Raw genomic sequence first — 15092 nt, 5'->3', positions numbered from 1 at the left:
TAATTGCTGTAACTGTGGTAAAGGGTTTTCATAAAGAGAAAATGACACCAAATTGGGGAAAGGTTAGCATTTGCTTCCTATCTCCCTAAAATAGAACAGCACATAATGGTCATTATCTGGAGGTTGGAGACCACCTAAGAATTTACATGCTGGAAAAGGGAGAGAACACAAAGCAGTAAAGCTAGTGGTGGGGACAGCCAGTCCTCCATTTTCCTCTATCAGGCTAGAATAAGTAAAGACAGCTTCTCCAATGTAAGAGATCCAGTGACAGGGTGGATTTGATTTAAATCACTAGTCAGGAAGACTCAATTTAATCATGGATTTCTACATAAAAGTGCATTCTTGTTGGTTGTTATAACCTTAATACATATTCTTCACAACTCAGACAGATGTAGGTTTCATTTTTAGAAAGCACACACTATACATATTTAAAGTGATTTATTTTGAAAACTTTTCAGATTAGTTTTACAGCTATATCAGAAAATGAATGATTGTTTGGTTATTTCATTTACCAAAGGTAATTGAAGCAGATATTTATGAAGTCATTGGGAGATGAACTATCTCCAATTCAACAGGTTAATCATTAACATTTGGAGGATTTTCTTGCCATGCTGTCACCCGACAGACATTTAAATTGTTTTATTTAACTAAAACAACAATGTTATGTATTCTGGATTTTTTCTTCAACGGCAAACATATAATATTTTAACAAAACAAGTATATGAATTTTTGAATTTAGTTAAACATTCAAGTTTTTTTTAAATCAGGTTTGTTTTGTTAAAATTGTTTTTAAGTAAAATAGTTAAGTGAAATATTTAAAAAAAAATTAAATAGACTATGTCAGCTAGGTCAACATGAGAAACTTAAAATATTGGCTTCAGCAGCTAACTCGGTCGTCTTCACAGTCATTTTCCTGTTTGTTCATAATCTGGAAAAGAAAAACAAGCTTTCCTGCTTTTTCAGGAAAATGAATGAATTAGTCCAAAGGAAGAAAATATTCTTTCTACACCGGCAGAAGAAGCTACTGCTGTTAAAAGTGAGATTATCACTTCAACAGTCTCTGAATCCAAGTGCTTAAGTGACTTCCACTACTTCACTGGTGTGACTTAAAACATCATCAGCAAACATATATTTCTTGAATGGTTAACCCTTAGCTCTGAAGTTTATTATAGTTGGCATTATAGAAGAATGATTGCTGGATGTCCATGTCATAGTCAACTCTTCTTCAGCAATTAAGGTTTGATCCTGGTACCGAGTATTGAGAATATTTGCAAGAAAATGAGCTGGAGATAGTGCTTGTCCCATTTGTTTTTTTAATGCTTGTAATTTAACTCTGTCATTGCATATTTCTCTTTTTAAGATCTCACTCAGTTCCTTTCAAATTTCAACAGTTCCTTTCAAATTTCAACAGCGTCAGCAATAAAACAGCTATTTCCCTGAATTTTGTTCAAGGCTACAGGGTACTCAGCATGTGTTCAACATTTGTCTTAAGCCCAATGTTGAGAACTTTGGCTGTGACCGTGTCATCTATTTTTTCACGATTTTGTTCAGACTGTCATCAAATTAGGCCAGTTCTTGATATAGTGCTCAAAACAGTCCACTACTGAGTTCCATCACACATCTTGTGGGAGAATTAGCTTGGTACCTCCAACTTTTTACAGAGCAGCTGCTGCATAGTGGTTGTTATGGAAGTATTTTGCAATTTCAACAACATTAGCCTTTATTTCTGGAACACTGAAGTCTTTGGCTAGGAGGTGCATCAAATGAGCACTGCAACCGTATGTAATTCGCTTGGGACTCTCTTCACTCCCTCTTCTAAATTTCTTTTCATCTTTGATACATTTGCAGCATTGTCTGTGACCAAGCTACATACCAGACCTCTGAATTTTTTTTTCAGTTTGTTATAGCTTTTACTGCTACTTCTTGTAAGTAATTCTGCTGTGTGTGCATTTCCTGATGTATCAATTGTTTCTGTAATGATGACATTCCCTTCTTCTGTTGTCACACAAGCACATACAACAGGATCATTGTGGACATTGCTCCACCCATCAAGACTCAGGTTTACAATTTCACCCTCTAGACCTTTTGCACACTGCTCGATTTCTCTTTCATACACTTTATCCAGCAATTTGCCTGCGTCATCTGCTCTGTTGGGTGGACTGGTCTTAATGACTGAACCATGTTAATGAAGTGTGGGTTCTCAATCATACGGACAGGAGAGTTTTTTGCATAAACAAACTGGGCAATTTTTTAATCAATTACCTCTTTTTGTAATCTGTTCATTCTTATCACAAACTTATCGATGCTTGTTTCTGGATGACGGAGATTTTTTTTTCTTTTTGCTACAGGTGATATACTGTGGCTATGTGACATACATGATGTGACTGAAAACTGTCATTGGCAGGTAACTCTGAAACTATAGAAAATGATGGTGATCTTAAAGGTAGATAGTCTTCAGAATCCTGTATGTTGAGAATGGATTCTCCTAAACAAAATAAATCAGTGCAGTTATTTAATTATTATTACCATACTGCTCATTTAGTATTACTCATTGCATTCACTGACACTCAGTACTACTTTAAAGGTGAAATTGTAAAAGGAAGATCTGCCTATTTCTGCTATATATTTTAATCACGACTGCATCTAAAATGATATTACCATAGAGTAACAACTAAATTTTTTGCTCAAACATGAGAATTCAAGAATAGTCCAGAAGGAAGACAGGCAGTCCTTAAGAAAGAAGTATGAAATAAAAAAAATTACCAACCTGAAGATCCTGCATGTTCAGACATGTTCCTTTCATCATCTTCAACGCAGCTACCTCCTGAGAAGGAACATTTCTCATGATGTTGTTTCATTCGGGCAACCAGGCCTTGCATTCCTTTTTGCACTGTTTGCATTTTACATGCATGCCTGTCCTACCCACAGGTAGAGGAACGTCATTAAAATATTCCCCAACTGGGTCTCTTTTACAGCCTGCTGCCATTATAGGTTTTCCCTTCTAGAGAGAGAATAGGATGGTAGATCTCAAAACAATGAAGGCTACACTCAGAAAGAACTCAAGACTTCTGGAAAATGCTGCTCAAACAGTTTCACTTTTGTTTCTACTGCCTATTCCTCCCTTCTCACATTTATCTCCAGACTTCTTCTCCTTATCCAGATCTATTCCGTCCCCAACAATCTTCTATTCATTGAACTTTTTGAAACTTTTTGCACTTTTAGAGAGAGGTAAGGGATTGACTCTGTGTACACAAATTTGCAGAGGGACAATAGGGTTGAGGTCTCTTATTTCTCACCTCTATATATTATTTATTGATTTATTTAAAAACATGTTTGCTGTTAACAAGCATGTTATCTCTGGAGACACAAATCCACAGTTTGAGAACTGCAAAACTAAGCATCTCTGCTGATATCTTCTAGACTGAGTACTGAGTCCCATTGGGTAGATAGAAAGATTAACCAAAATAATCTATACAGAAGCCCCTGGACCCCCATAAGATGGACCTCCATGAACTACTGGAACTCATTTACAAAACTTTTCTTAAACATTACATGAATATATTGTCTCATACTATAGAATTAGAACTTATAATCCCTATACCATGATGAGATATCTTTGAGCAATAATGTATCTCAATTAAAACGATCTTTAGATAGGTTTTTTCCTCAAAAGGCATTTTATCAAAAAAATCTGATTTAAATAAAAAAATCTGATTTTATTTTATTTTTTTTAAATAATTTATTTTTATCCACCCTGCTTTTAAATGTATTTAACTTTGCAAACACCCTTGTGAGGTTGGGGGAAATGCTATTATACCCATTATACCAATGGGGAAGACTAAGGCATGGAACATAGGAGCCTAAATACTTTTGAGGATCTAGGCCGAAATGACTTGCCCAAGATCTCATGGGGGAATCTGTGGGCGGGCAGGGAAATACTCCATCATCCAGAAACAACCATAGATAAATTTGTGATAAGAACCAGCAGATTACAAAAAGAGGTAATTGATTAAAAAATTGCCCAGTTTGTTTATGCAACAAACTCTCCTTTCCAAATTGAGAAATCGTTTCGGACCTGAAAAAGCAGGAAAGCTTGTTTTTCTTTTCCAGATTATGAACAAACAGGAAAATGAAGGTGAAGACGACTGAGTTAGCTGCAGAAGCCAATATTTTAAGATTCTCATGTTAACCTAGCTGACAGTATATTTATTTATTTTTTAATATTTCATTTAACTATTTTTGTTAAAAACAATTTTAACAAAAACCTGATCTTAAAAAACGTTAATGTTTAACTAAATTCAAAAATTCATATACTTGTTTTGTTAAAATATTATATGTTTCCTGTTGAAGAAAAACATCCAGAATACATAGCGTTGTTGTTTTAGTTAAATAAAATAATTTAAATGTCTGTCTGGTGATGTTCTCCTCCTAATACAGCATGGCAAGAAAATCCTCCAAGTATTAATGATTAACCTGTTGAATTGGAGATAGTTTACCTCCCAATGACTTCATAAATATCTGCTTCAATTACCTTTGGTAAATGAAATAACCAATCATTTATTTTCTAATATAGCTGTAAAACTAATCTGAAAAGTTTTCAAAATAAATCACTTTAAAAATGTATAGTGTGTACCTTCTAAAAATGAAACCTACATCTATCTCTGAGTTGTGAAGAACATGTATTAAGGTTATAACAACCAACAAGAATGCACTTTTATGTAGAAATCCATGATTAAATCGAGTCTTCCCAACTAGTGATTTAAATCAATCACCCTGATTAAAATAGTGTGAGATGTTCATATACCATGGCAGTGATGGCTAGATAAATAACTAAGATAGATAGATGCACTCTGACAAAAGAAGAGCATGATACTCAGTGCAGAATAGAGAGAAAAATGCTCCTTATATAACAGATAACGCTAATTACTGCAGTACAGTGCCTGTTTTTTGGCCAATGCTTTACTTAGGTACCTCATTAAGGTGAGGGAATTTACACAGAATGGTTCTGTTGATCTTTATAATAAACCCCTCTCAGCATGTACATTTCACTTGAAAAAGAAAGTTTAGTGAATACGGCCCAAGCTGTGATACAGCACTCACGTTGTGCCCTTCTGATTTACGACGCCTGCAGAACCCTTCCAATGAATTACGCTTTGTATTCAACAGAGAACTACACATTATTCTGAGTTTATGCATGCTAGGAAGAAAGAAATGTGAGTCAAGACAAGGAATGAAAATGGATGCATTACTTCATGCTCTCAGGCAAAAACCACCTGTAGAGATGCCACAAATCAGAGTTATTAAGGAAAATTATTGCTGCAGAAAACAGTTCTGGTTTGATAGGCAAGAATGAAAGAGATACAATAGCTACAGAACTCTTTATGGCAGTATCAAAACTGCTACACCAAAAGATAACTGACTTGTCAAAAGGCAGATTCTACTGGCATTTTAAGAGCATTCATGCAGACTGAAAGCTAATGGAAAGAGCAGTATGAAGGTACTGGCCGTCACTTCTTCATTAAAGTTAATGCCAGAGTTCCAGTACAAGGCTGACTTTGACTCATTCTCTAACTTTCTTGATGAAGGAACTATGATTCTGAATTTTTGGTGTGTGTGAACTTTTCCCCACAGAAGTTTAGGATAAGAAATAGTTATATAGAGAAAGAGGAAAAATATTCTCTTCTAAAACAGGATGACTTCCAAGATTTTCCATCCACTGAACACTGGGGGGATTTGTTGGTGTGTGATTTGGTTTTAGTTTGGGGGGGTTTTGCACAAGTTCATTCATTTTAAAAACACTGTCTGTAGTATATAATACTTTCTAGATGATTTCCCAAATCTGAAGTTATGCACCATCACTCATTAAAAATATGACAATCTTTTTCTATATGAAGTACAAAGTGACCATTGGTCACTCCATAATTATGATTGTCTAAAGCAGGAGTTTGAGTCCTCCCTAAAATGAACATACATAGTGAAAGTGACTTGAAAACCCATATGCTAGCTCACGAATTGGGGTATAGTTTATAGTATACATTTGAGAGTCATTTAATCAAAAGATTTCAGAGTGGTAGCCATGTTAGTCTGTATCAGCAAAAACAATGAGGCGTCCTTGTGGCACCTTAGAGACTAACAAATTTATTTGGGCATAAGCTTTCGTGGGCTAAAACCCATTTCATCAGACGAATGGAGTGAAAAATACAAACAGTATAAATATTACAGCACATGAAAAGATGGGAGTTGCCTTACCAAGTGGGGGGGGGGGGTCATTGCTAAGGAGGCCAATTCAATTAAGGTGGAAGTGGTCTATTCTCAACAGTTGACAAGAAGGGGTGAATATCAAGAGAGGGAAAATTACTTTTGTAGCGCTAACGAGGCCAATGCAAAAGGATTCCCAAGCCAATCTCTCTCCAAAGTGACCCGTTTTTAAAATTTGGAAAGTCTATCGCTTTTTTGGAACACATACTGAATAAAAAAACATGGGCAGAAGCCACAGGATACTTGTATCCTTGGGATACCCTGCAAGAGCTAGTGTCTGGAACAATAACCAGTTCCAAAACCTAACAACAGAAAGTAACTAGAGTTTGTTTTGGTCCTACAAGTGATGAGGATTGCTGAGATCTCTGGCAATGTGCAGACTCCAGGTCAAAACTCAGAGAGAGTGATCTCCCAGAAAATACTTTTAGTCTAAAAGGTGCACTGGCCTGGGCGCCAGGAGACCATGAAATCAAGTCTCCTCCTCCACTGACTGCTTTTAATATTTGTGTGCTCTTCATAACTTATACTGACCAAGGCCTGATACTCCTGCTCTAGGGCCAGGGAATTGTTATTTTCCCTCAATTTTACAGATAAGGTAACTGAGAAGTTACACAAAGAAGGGAAGGAAGGCCCAGTTGTTAGGGTACTAGTCTAGGTCTCAGAGACCCGAGTTCAATTGTGCTACAAACTTCCTGTGTAACATTGGGCAAGTCCCTTAGTCTTTCTAAGTCTCAGATTGCCATCTGCAACATGGAATGTTGTGAAAATAAAATACATTAAAGATTAGGAGGCACCGAGATACTGCAAAAAATGGAGGCTACATAATACCGGTAGAACACTGGTCTTGAATATGGCAGACGCAACCTTCATTCACTTAGCCGTTCGATAAATGTGTTAAATCTGTATGCTTAGCTATCCTGCCTGTACCACTGCTTTAACCACTAAACCAGACTGCTTGAAATCAAACCAGAAAGACACTCCAGAAATCCTAATTTCCAAAATCATACTATTGTCTAGCAAAAACTGTGCAATTCACTACGAAAGTGTGTGTCAACTTTCTGGTTAGAGGTCCACCATGTGCATATGAAGATCTCAAGTTCAGACTCTGCCAACAACCAATGCGGGAGCAATCACTGTTCCACATGATGGCATTTCTTTTTTCCCAATTTAATATTTTAAAAGTCCAATCAGCCTGTAAATTAATAGATTAGAGGCCAAATTATGTGCTCAGTTATGCTTTCTGCATGTCTATCCCTATCCCTATCAAGTGTGCAAGAGACACAGCTGAATTGCCTTAGCACATAGGTGCACATGATGGAATTTCAGTGTAATGTCTGTGCATAGCAACTGAAGCATCAGGAAAAAAAATGATGATCCTGTGATTAAGGCAGTGGACTGGGAACCGAACGAGGGGAACCAGTGTTCAATTCTTGGCTCAGCCATGGACTTCCTGAGAGATCTTGGCCAAGTCATTTAATCTCTCTGCTTCAGTTTCCACAACTGTAGGCTACTTTGGATCTTCAGAAGCCTGACAAGCATAGTTTGACTCATGGAGATTTAAGGAGCCAATTTTGGCTGGTTTGGGGGTGAGAAAACTTCTAAGGCTGTGGAAGGATTCCACATTCACATCATCCCTGCTCCAGTGAAGGGGCACACTGTAGGAGGTCACTGGGGGATATCTGGGGAAGGCATAGACCTGAGGACTAGCACTGTGTTTGGAGTAATGTATATTTAAAATAGCCAACAGTGATTAAGCTCTTCCCTTTGACAAGATGGTAAAAAAGCCAACCTGTACGCAGGCTCTCTCTGCAACATGGTTCCTGATTATAGCTGTATTTTACATCCTCTCTAAAGTACATACACATAGTGGATTCCTTCTTTACTCCGAGATTTGGCTCCACAACACAGGCTGTATAGCTCTGAGGCACAGTTCATCCATTATAATCCACAGCCCTAAGGTAGGATTTAATGTCACTTTACTGTGGAGTCAAGTGTCATGTTTAGAAGGAGAAAATAAGAGATTAGAGAGGAAGTAAACCTGTTTTCTGTAATTATCTCTGAGTATTCTGGGGACTTGTAAAGCCAATGCAGACTGTAAATGCAACTGCAGTAACCTGTTAGGTAAAATGCACCAAACAAGCAAGAGCCTACAGCTGATGAGAGAACATCCAGCTTGCCTGACTGAAACCTCATTAACATGGATAAAACAAGCTCAGTGTGAATCAACAGGCTCTGATGAACAAATCCATCTTCACATCTTTGATGCAAGAATTAGGGTCAATAGGATAAACTAAGATGTTCAGAATGGCGTCTGAAGCCCGCAATGCTGGGCTGCTGAGGAAGGGGAGCTCTAAGTCCAACTCAGGTCACTCCCAGAAACTGAGTCAAACCTTACAAGCATCAGGTGAGAAAATACTTTATTACCTATGGTATCAGGCTCAGTCCATCCTCCGTCATGGATTTGCTTTAGAAGAGAATACAGCAGCCTCCAAATCTGCAAACTCTATGAAAGATCAGAAAGGAAACATCAGCATTCGGAAGAGTTGCCATGTATTTGTCTTTAACTACTCAGCACTGGCCATTGCCTGGAACAACACAAGGTGCCCACTCAGCAAGAAAAGAGGGGAAAGGATAGGCAGGTACTTGTATTGCCCTGTGCTTCCTCAGATTAATGGCAATAACATGAAGATTGTGCATTCAGCAAAGGAAAGTGTTACAGGGTTGTTGACTGCCTGGAACAATTGGGCACCTCTCTCCCACAACCACACAACAGCACTGTTTCTAAAAAGGCACAGCCACATACAGCACACTTTATACTTACACTTGTACCAGTTCGTTCTGGGATGCCTGAAATAAATGTCCTATAATGCTGCAAGAGCAGGGGCTATAGGGTAATTTGTAAACACCAGGCATTGCATTGTGGGCTATTATTATGAGAACTAGCTCAACCAATGTAGTTAGAAGCTAGGATAGCACAGTTACAGACTATGACAGTTTAAGGCAAGCCCGCCTACAAGGAATTGCAGCCAACATTTGTAAAATGCCTAGACAAATACAAAACAGCCTATATGCAGAGATAGGTCAAGGCCTTTCCGCCAATAGAGTTTCCAAAGCCCTAGCACAGAGGGGGCCTAAGATTGTTCAGGATAAGGGGAGGGAAGTATACTCTGAGTGACCAGCAGAATGTGCTGCACACCAGAGGGAAGTGTCAAGCTTCAATTCGGGGGGGGCGGGGGGGGGGGAAGAGAAGAAAATAGAAGTTTCCAGGAAATTCTCCAAGAGCAGGAATTTTTCAGAGCTTCTGAACAAGATTCTAAGCAAGAGAAGACATGGAAAGAGATCATCCTACCGAAAAGAAAGGAAGGGCAGCATGGAGACAAGGGAGACTATTTTGCTCTTGGATTTAGATTATTTCCCTCTAATGTAAATGGAAGTTGATCATGCATATCTGGCTGTCTGGGCTTTTTATTTCCCAACATGGAGGGAGGAGGAAGCTGGAGTCATTACAGGGATGGCTGACGTACCATGACTAAAGGGCCTCAGGTGGGTTATGAGGGGTACCTTCATACCTACAGAATCAAGGCTTCAGAGGGAATGTGACTGTCAGGCACGGGAGAGGGAAAGGGTATGCTTCCCTAGATTTGAAAGGTAATTCAAATTAAGGCAGAGTGTGAATTTAGAGCACCAGAACTATTCCTGAATAACTCTGTATGTGGCGATTCTCAGTACAGAATAAGGGCGTCCACACATTGAGTTATTCAGCAGTTATTCCAGAATAACTCCATGTGTAGACAAACCCTTAGGAGTTGACATTACAGGGATCACAGCAGAGGGGTGCCAACGCTACCAGGTGGTGACAAGCTAGTGAAGAACACCATGGAGTGCTGGAGGGCACAGATACACAGAGTTGTACAGAACAGCTATACGAACAGTATGGAGGCATTATTTTAATGAGAACTAGCGAGTAACATTGAATATTCATACAGCACCGTCCCATCCACACACCTTAAAGTGTTTTATACTGCTCACTGAGTGTTATTATTCCTCCTTTACAGCAGGCAAAACTGATGCACAGACCTTGTTGCCACTGGGGATTTGTTCCAACCCCACTCACTGGTGTAGCTGCCCAGTGCAGACCCTATTACAAGCAAAGCTGTTACAGGCCACAATTTGCACCACAGCAGTGTGACCTGGTTGCACACTGGGCTGAGTGGCAAACTGTGCTTATATCAGCTACGCCTGTCTCACCAGGGGCTTGCAACTGGGCACCTATGCCAAAGGCAGGAATACCCAGCATGAAGAAAGCCTGAGAGCATAGGTTTCAGAGTAACAGCCGTGTTAGTCTGTATCCGCAAAAAGAAGAACAGGAGTACTTGTGGCACCTTAGAGACTAACAAATTTATTAGAGCATAAGCTTTCGTGGACTACAGCCCACTTCTTCGGATGCATATAGAATGGAACATATATTGAGGAGATATATATACACACATACAGAGAGCATAAACAGGTGGGAGTTGTCTTACCAACTCTGAGAGGCCAATTAATTAAGAGAAAAAAAAAACTTTTGAAGTGATAATCAAGCTAGCCGAGTACAGACAGTTTGATAGTAAGTGTGAGAGTACTTACAAGGGGAGATAGTCAATGTCTGTAATGGCTCAGCCATTCCCAGAGAGCATAGGAAAGTTGCCTAGGGTCCCACCAAGGGAGTGATGGTATGGGAGAAGAGATGACATTACAAGGGTAAAAGGAAAAAGAGGCATTAATGTTATGGGGCAGGGTGGATGCTGTGGGGTAGCGGGGGCAAACCCAGGAAGTAGAGGGATTCTATGGGTCAGTAAGGGAAGAGGGGTATTGCTATGGGGCAGGGGCCACCGAGAGGCGATGGGGTGCAGTGAGGGGGCACTGTCAGGGGACAGTGGTGTTGCTATGGGGCAGTGGGGGCAGGAGGGCGTTGCTATGTGGCAGGGAGGGGCCAGTGATGTTGCTTTGGGGCAGCGGGGGCGTTGCTATGGGCTAGCGGTGATGCTATGGGGCAGAGGGGACAGTGCTGTTACTATGGGTCCAGGGAGGATCGGTCCCGGCTTCCCCCGCTCTCACCGCCTCGGGCCGGTCGAACTTGGCGAGGCGGAAGGTCTCCGGGGCGGGCCGGCTCACCGGCGGCAGCGCCCGGCACAGCGCCCCGATGGCCGCTGGCAGCGTCCCAGCCCGGCCCCGCCACATCCCGCTTCAAACTCCGACACTCGCCGCGCGCCTCCGCTCAAACGGCGCCTCCACGCTACTACGCAGGTGCACACGGCCCGCTTCCCAGGGCGCATGCGCAAGTTGGGCGTGCGTGCGCAATGGACAAGTGAAGCCGCGCGGAAGCCGTCGCTCTCGCCTGTATCCTCAGTAATGCCCTCTCCGGGAGCACGTGGCCGCGTGCTAGGCTCCCAGCGCGGGGCCAGGCTGCTGCGCGCTAGAGCCGCCTGGCTGGGACTGGCAGAGCCAAGCAACTTGGAAATCCCGCAGCAGGGCTCTAGCGGGTCCAGCCCAGCGCTCGTTGCCAGGCTGGCCTCTGCTGCCGCCCTGGAGGCTAGACATGTGCAGAGGGCTGACCCAGAGTCTGAGCTCAGGTTACCCCAGCAGCTGGGACTTTGTGTAGGGCGGGGTAAGCAACCTATGGCACTCACACTGCCCGGATCCTGGCCACCGGTCCAGGGGGCTCTGCAATTTAATTTAATTTTAAATGAAGCTTCTTAAACATTTAAAAAAACTTATTTACTTTACATACAACAATAGTTTAGTTATATATTATAGACTTATAGAAAGAGACCTTCTAAAAACGTTAAAATGTATTACTGGCATGCAAAACCTTAAATTAAGAGTGAATAAATGAAGACTCATCACACCACTTCTGAAAGGTTGCCGACCCCGATGTAGGGCATAAAATGGCAGGAGACTGGCACTAAAATCACCAGAGTGGGCACCCGCCCAAGGTCTCTGGGCCCCACCACGCTCTAAACATTTATTGCTGTGTGACTGGGCAGGTTCCCACCAGGAGCGGACACAGCTGTGCAGCACCTTGTTGCTGGGACTCCAGAGCTGGGGGCGGGCTCCTGCATACTAGTCTGTCCAGGGTTTCTTCTTCCGACACTAGCACGTATGTTGGTATAACTTATGTCGTTCAGGTATGTGAAAAAACACCCCGAAGCGACATATGTTTCACCAACAGAAATGATAGTGTGGAAAGCACCATGTCTCCCTCTGACAGCTACCGCTGCTCATTGGGAGTGGTTTAATTGTGCTGACGGGAGAGCTCTCTCCCATCAGCACAGGGCGACTACACAGGAGATCTTACAGCAGCGCAGCTGCATCGGTACAGCTGTGCCACTGTAAAGTCTGTAGTGTAGACATGACCAAAGATGCTGATGTGTTTCACTCATCTGTCTTGTGAAAAATGTAGCTATTTTGACATTACATCTCAGTTTAGGACATAGTCAAATGTTGAAATACCAGAATTGCATGTTGGACAGGAATTCTAATTTTCAATCAGCTTTGAGGGGACAATAAGTAACCAGAATCAGTCATTTAAACATTCACATAGCAGATAACGCAGTCTCAGGCTAGCATCTTAACTCCCTGGACAATTCTTCCTTTCCAGTGCTCCTTCTTATCTACCCAATGGCCACACAGACATAAAACATGTGTTAGAATACTAATAGGAATCTACCAGGATTAGAACATGGCTACTTAGCTAGCCCACATAAGCAAGGAAAAGATACACTAAAAATAACATTTGAGGCACAAACAAAAGTTGTATTATTACAGGATTACTTTTATTGTGCCTGATCCTGAAAACATTTATGCATGGGAGTAGAGTTGGCTGAAATGGCATGTGAATAGCTTTACTTAGGCAAGGTAGTTCCATTGATTTCACTGAAACTACCTGACCAAGTACGTTACTTACATGTAGAGCTGTTGGGAAAATTTAAAAAGAAAGTCAGAGATTTTTTTTTTAAATTGTTTCCATTTTGTTGGGCTCCAAAGGGACACGCACCTCATTTTTCAAAATTGTATTAAATACTTTTATCAAGAATATTTTTGGACCATTATGGGAATTTTTTGTTTGTCAAAATCCTGCTTCTTTTTGAGTAAAAAATGTCAGTTACTCTTGTGTGTGATTGGAAAATGGGTGGTATTATTGATAATGTTTAGGATCAAAAATTCCCTTTGAAATTTTGACAAAAATATTACTGGGAAAAAATTGGAAAAAGTCAACATACTTCACAGAAATTTTAATTTTTAAAAAGGAAAAATAAAAATGTCCAATTAAAAAGCTTTTTCGTCAAAAAATTTCAGCTGTACTCCCCTGCAGACGTTTGCAAGATTGGGCCTAAAAAACATGCTCTATGTTAGCCCCCACATTCTAACCCTGGTGGATAACCTGGGTAAAACATAGTTTAAGTTTGGCCACATAAAACAGGGGGCTGGACCTTGCAAATAAAGGCACAATGCCGATATCTGTGAGATAATGAGTGTAACTGTCCAACTCCCCTTCTGCCAAAAACAGCAGAACTCTGGAAACGTTTCCCTTTGAACCAGCCAGATTGATCTGGGGATTTATGAGCTTGTTCCCCCACCTGCTCACACGAACATCTCACTGAACACCCTGGTCACTTGTCACATCAGAAGGCCCCTTACCTCCTCGCAGGGACTTGTCTGAGCTCCTCTCTCTCTGTTCTTGCCACTTCTTTATATTTGCATTTTGTCTTTCCCTCCCTTTCCCTGTTGTGTCCCAATGGCCGAGATACTGAGCATCAAGCTGCCCTGCTCTCACTCCGGCACTATGCTGACCCCACCCTGACATCACAGTGCTGGGCTCTGTGCAGGCAGGATGACATCATGGTGCTGAGATGAGACAGGAATCTGCTCCAGAAAATGTTATGAGGTGGGGTCCCGAAAAGCAGCAGCTCCTGGGACAGAATCAGAGTCCTATCCCCCTTCCTGTAAAAGCCCAGGGGAGAAGGGACTGGCACACTTTGCTCACAGGAGACCCAGGGCTGCTCGACAGATGCCCAGTTCCATGAGCTCGTGCAATAAGCAGGAAGAACTAGATGGGCCACTCGGAAATGAGCAGAGTTTGACCTAGCTGAGGCACAACTGAAAATTGAGTGGGGGGAATGCTTGTCCATATGGCCGGCACAATCCCCGAAGGGGAGATAAAATGGGAAGACGAGGCAGAGGGGGGCATTTTACATCAAAGGGGTTTACCAAGTCAGTAAGACACAATGGAACGGTGAGGAGCAGGGGTGGGAAAATACTTTGGACAAAGCAGAAACTGCAGTGGCATGGACTTAGCAAGAGTGAAAACTTAAATACTTTACTACAGCAACATTTCAGAGAACTAGCTCTACTGGAAGAACACACTTCCAAGCCTAGAATTAAACTGCAACTTGCTCCCACTTTTGAGTTTCCTCCCCCATCTACATCAGTGAGTTGAACATAGAGGGTAGTTGATCCCTGTTGAGAAAGAAAGAAGGGAGTAGGTTCTGCAGGTCAGCTCCATGATGATGATCTCATTGTCTAGCAGACATCACCCAAAACTGAAGCTTGGTGGGAAGCCAGCAATGCAACTTAAAAACAAACCAGAGATGACTGTGCAGACAAGTTTGCGCTGGTTTGAATCACCCTACAGAGAGAGAGAGAGCTCATCTTAACTTGCTTGGCCCTGTCTGTTATCACTTGTGTCATGATGAGTATAGGTGTGTGGCTATTGTGCAGCTGAAAGCCACTCAGATTAGCACAGAGCTGTGTAGTCATTGTGGTTCCTTCTGTAATGTGCACAGTGCAAATGT

General features: G+C 41.5%; 1 protein-coding gene across 8 annotated transcripts in view; it reads right to left on the bottom strand.

The window, feature by feature from the left end:
• Positions 1-11588, bottom strand: part of TEDC1 (tubulin epsilon and delta complex 1) — a 205109-nt gene extending 193521 nt beyond the window's left edge. For 2 of the 8 annotated variants that reach the window (XR_010590042.1, XM_042850975.2), the window contains exons 1-3: positions 11356-11583; positions 8683-8761; positions 2768-2824 (exon numbers count right to left, since the gene is read on the bottom strand). Coding sequence is in view for 6 of the 8 variants with exons in the window: in XM_042850975.2 (XP_042706909.1) it covers positions 2768-2824; positions 8683-8761; positions 11356-11478 (259 nt within the window). In the remaining 2 variants the exon portion in view is untranslated. Of the gene's footprint in view, positions 1-2767; positions 2825-8682; positions 8762-11355 lie in introns of all 8 variants that reach the window. The other 6 variants (XM_005279104.5, XM_065555735.1, XR_006174597.2 and 3 more) reach the window with 5 other exon arrangements.
• Positions 11589-15092: the final 3504 nt, after the last annotated feature.

The sequence above is a fragment of the Chrysemys picta genome, chromosome 8, assembly GCF_011386835.1.
Source record: "Chrysemys picta bellii isolate R12L10 chromosome 8, ASM1138683v2, whole genome shotgun sequence".
Lineage (NCBI taxonomy): Eukaryota > Metazoa > Chordata > Testudines > Emydidae > Chrysemys > Chrysemys picta.
This window is presented reverse-complemented; position numbering and strand designations above follow the sequence as displayed.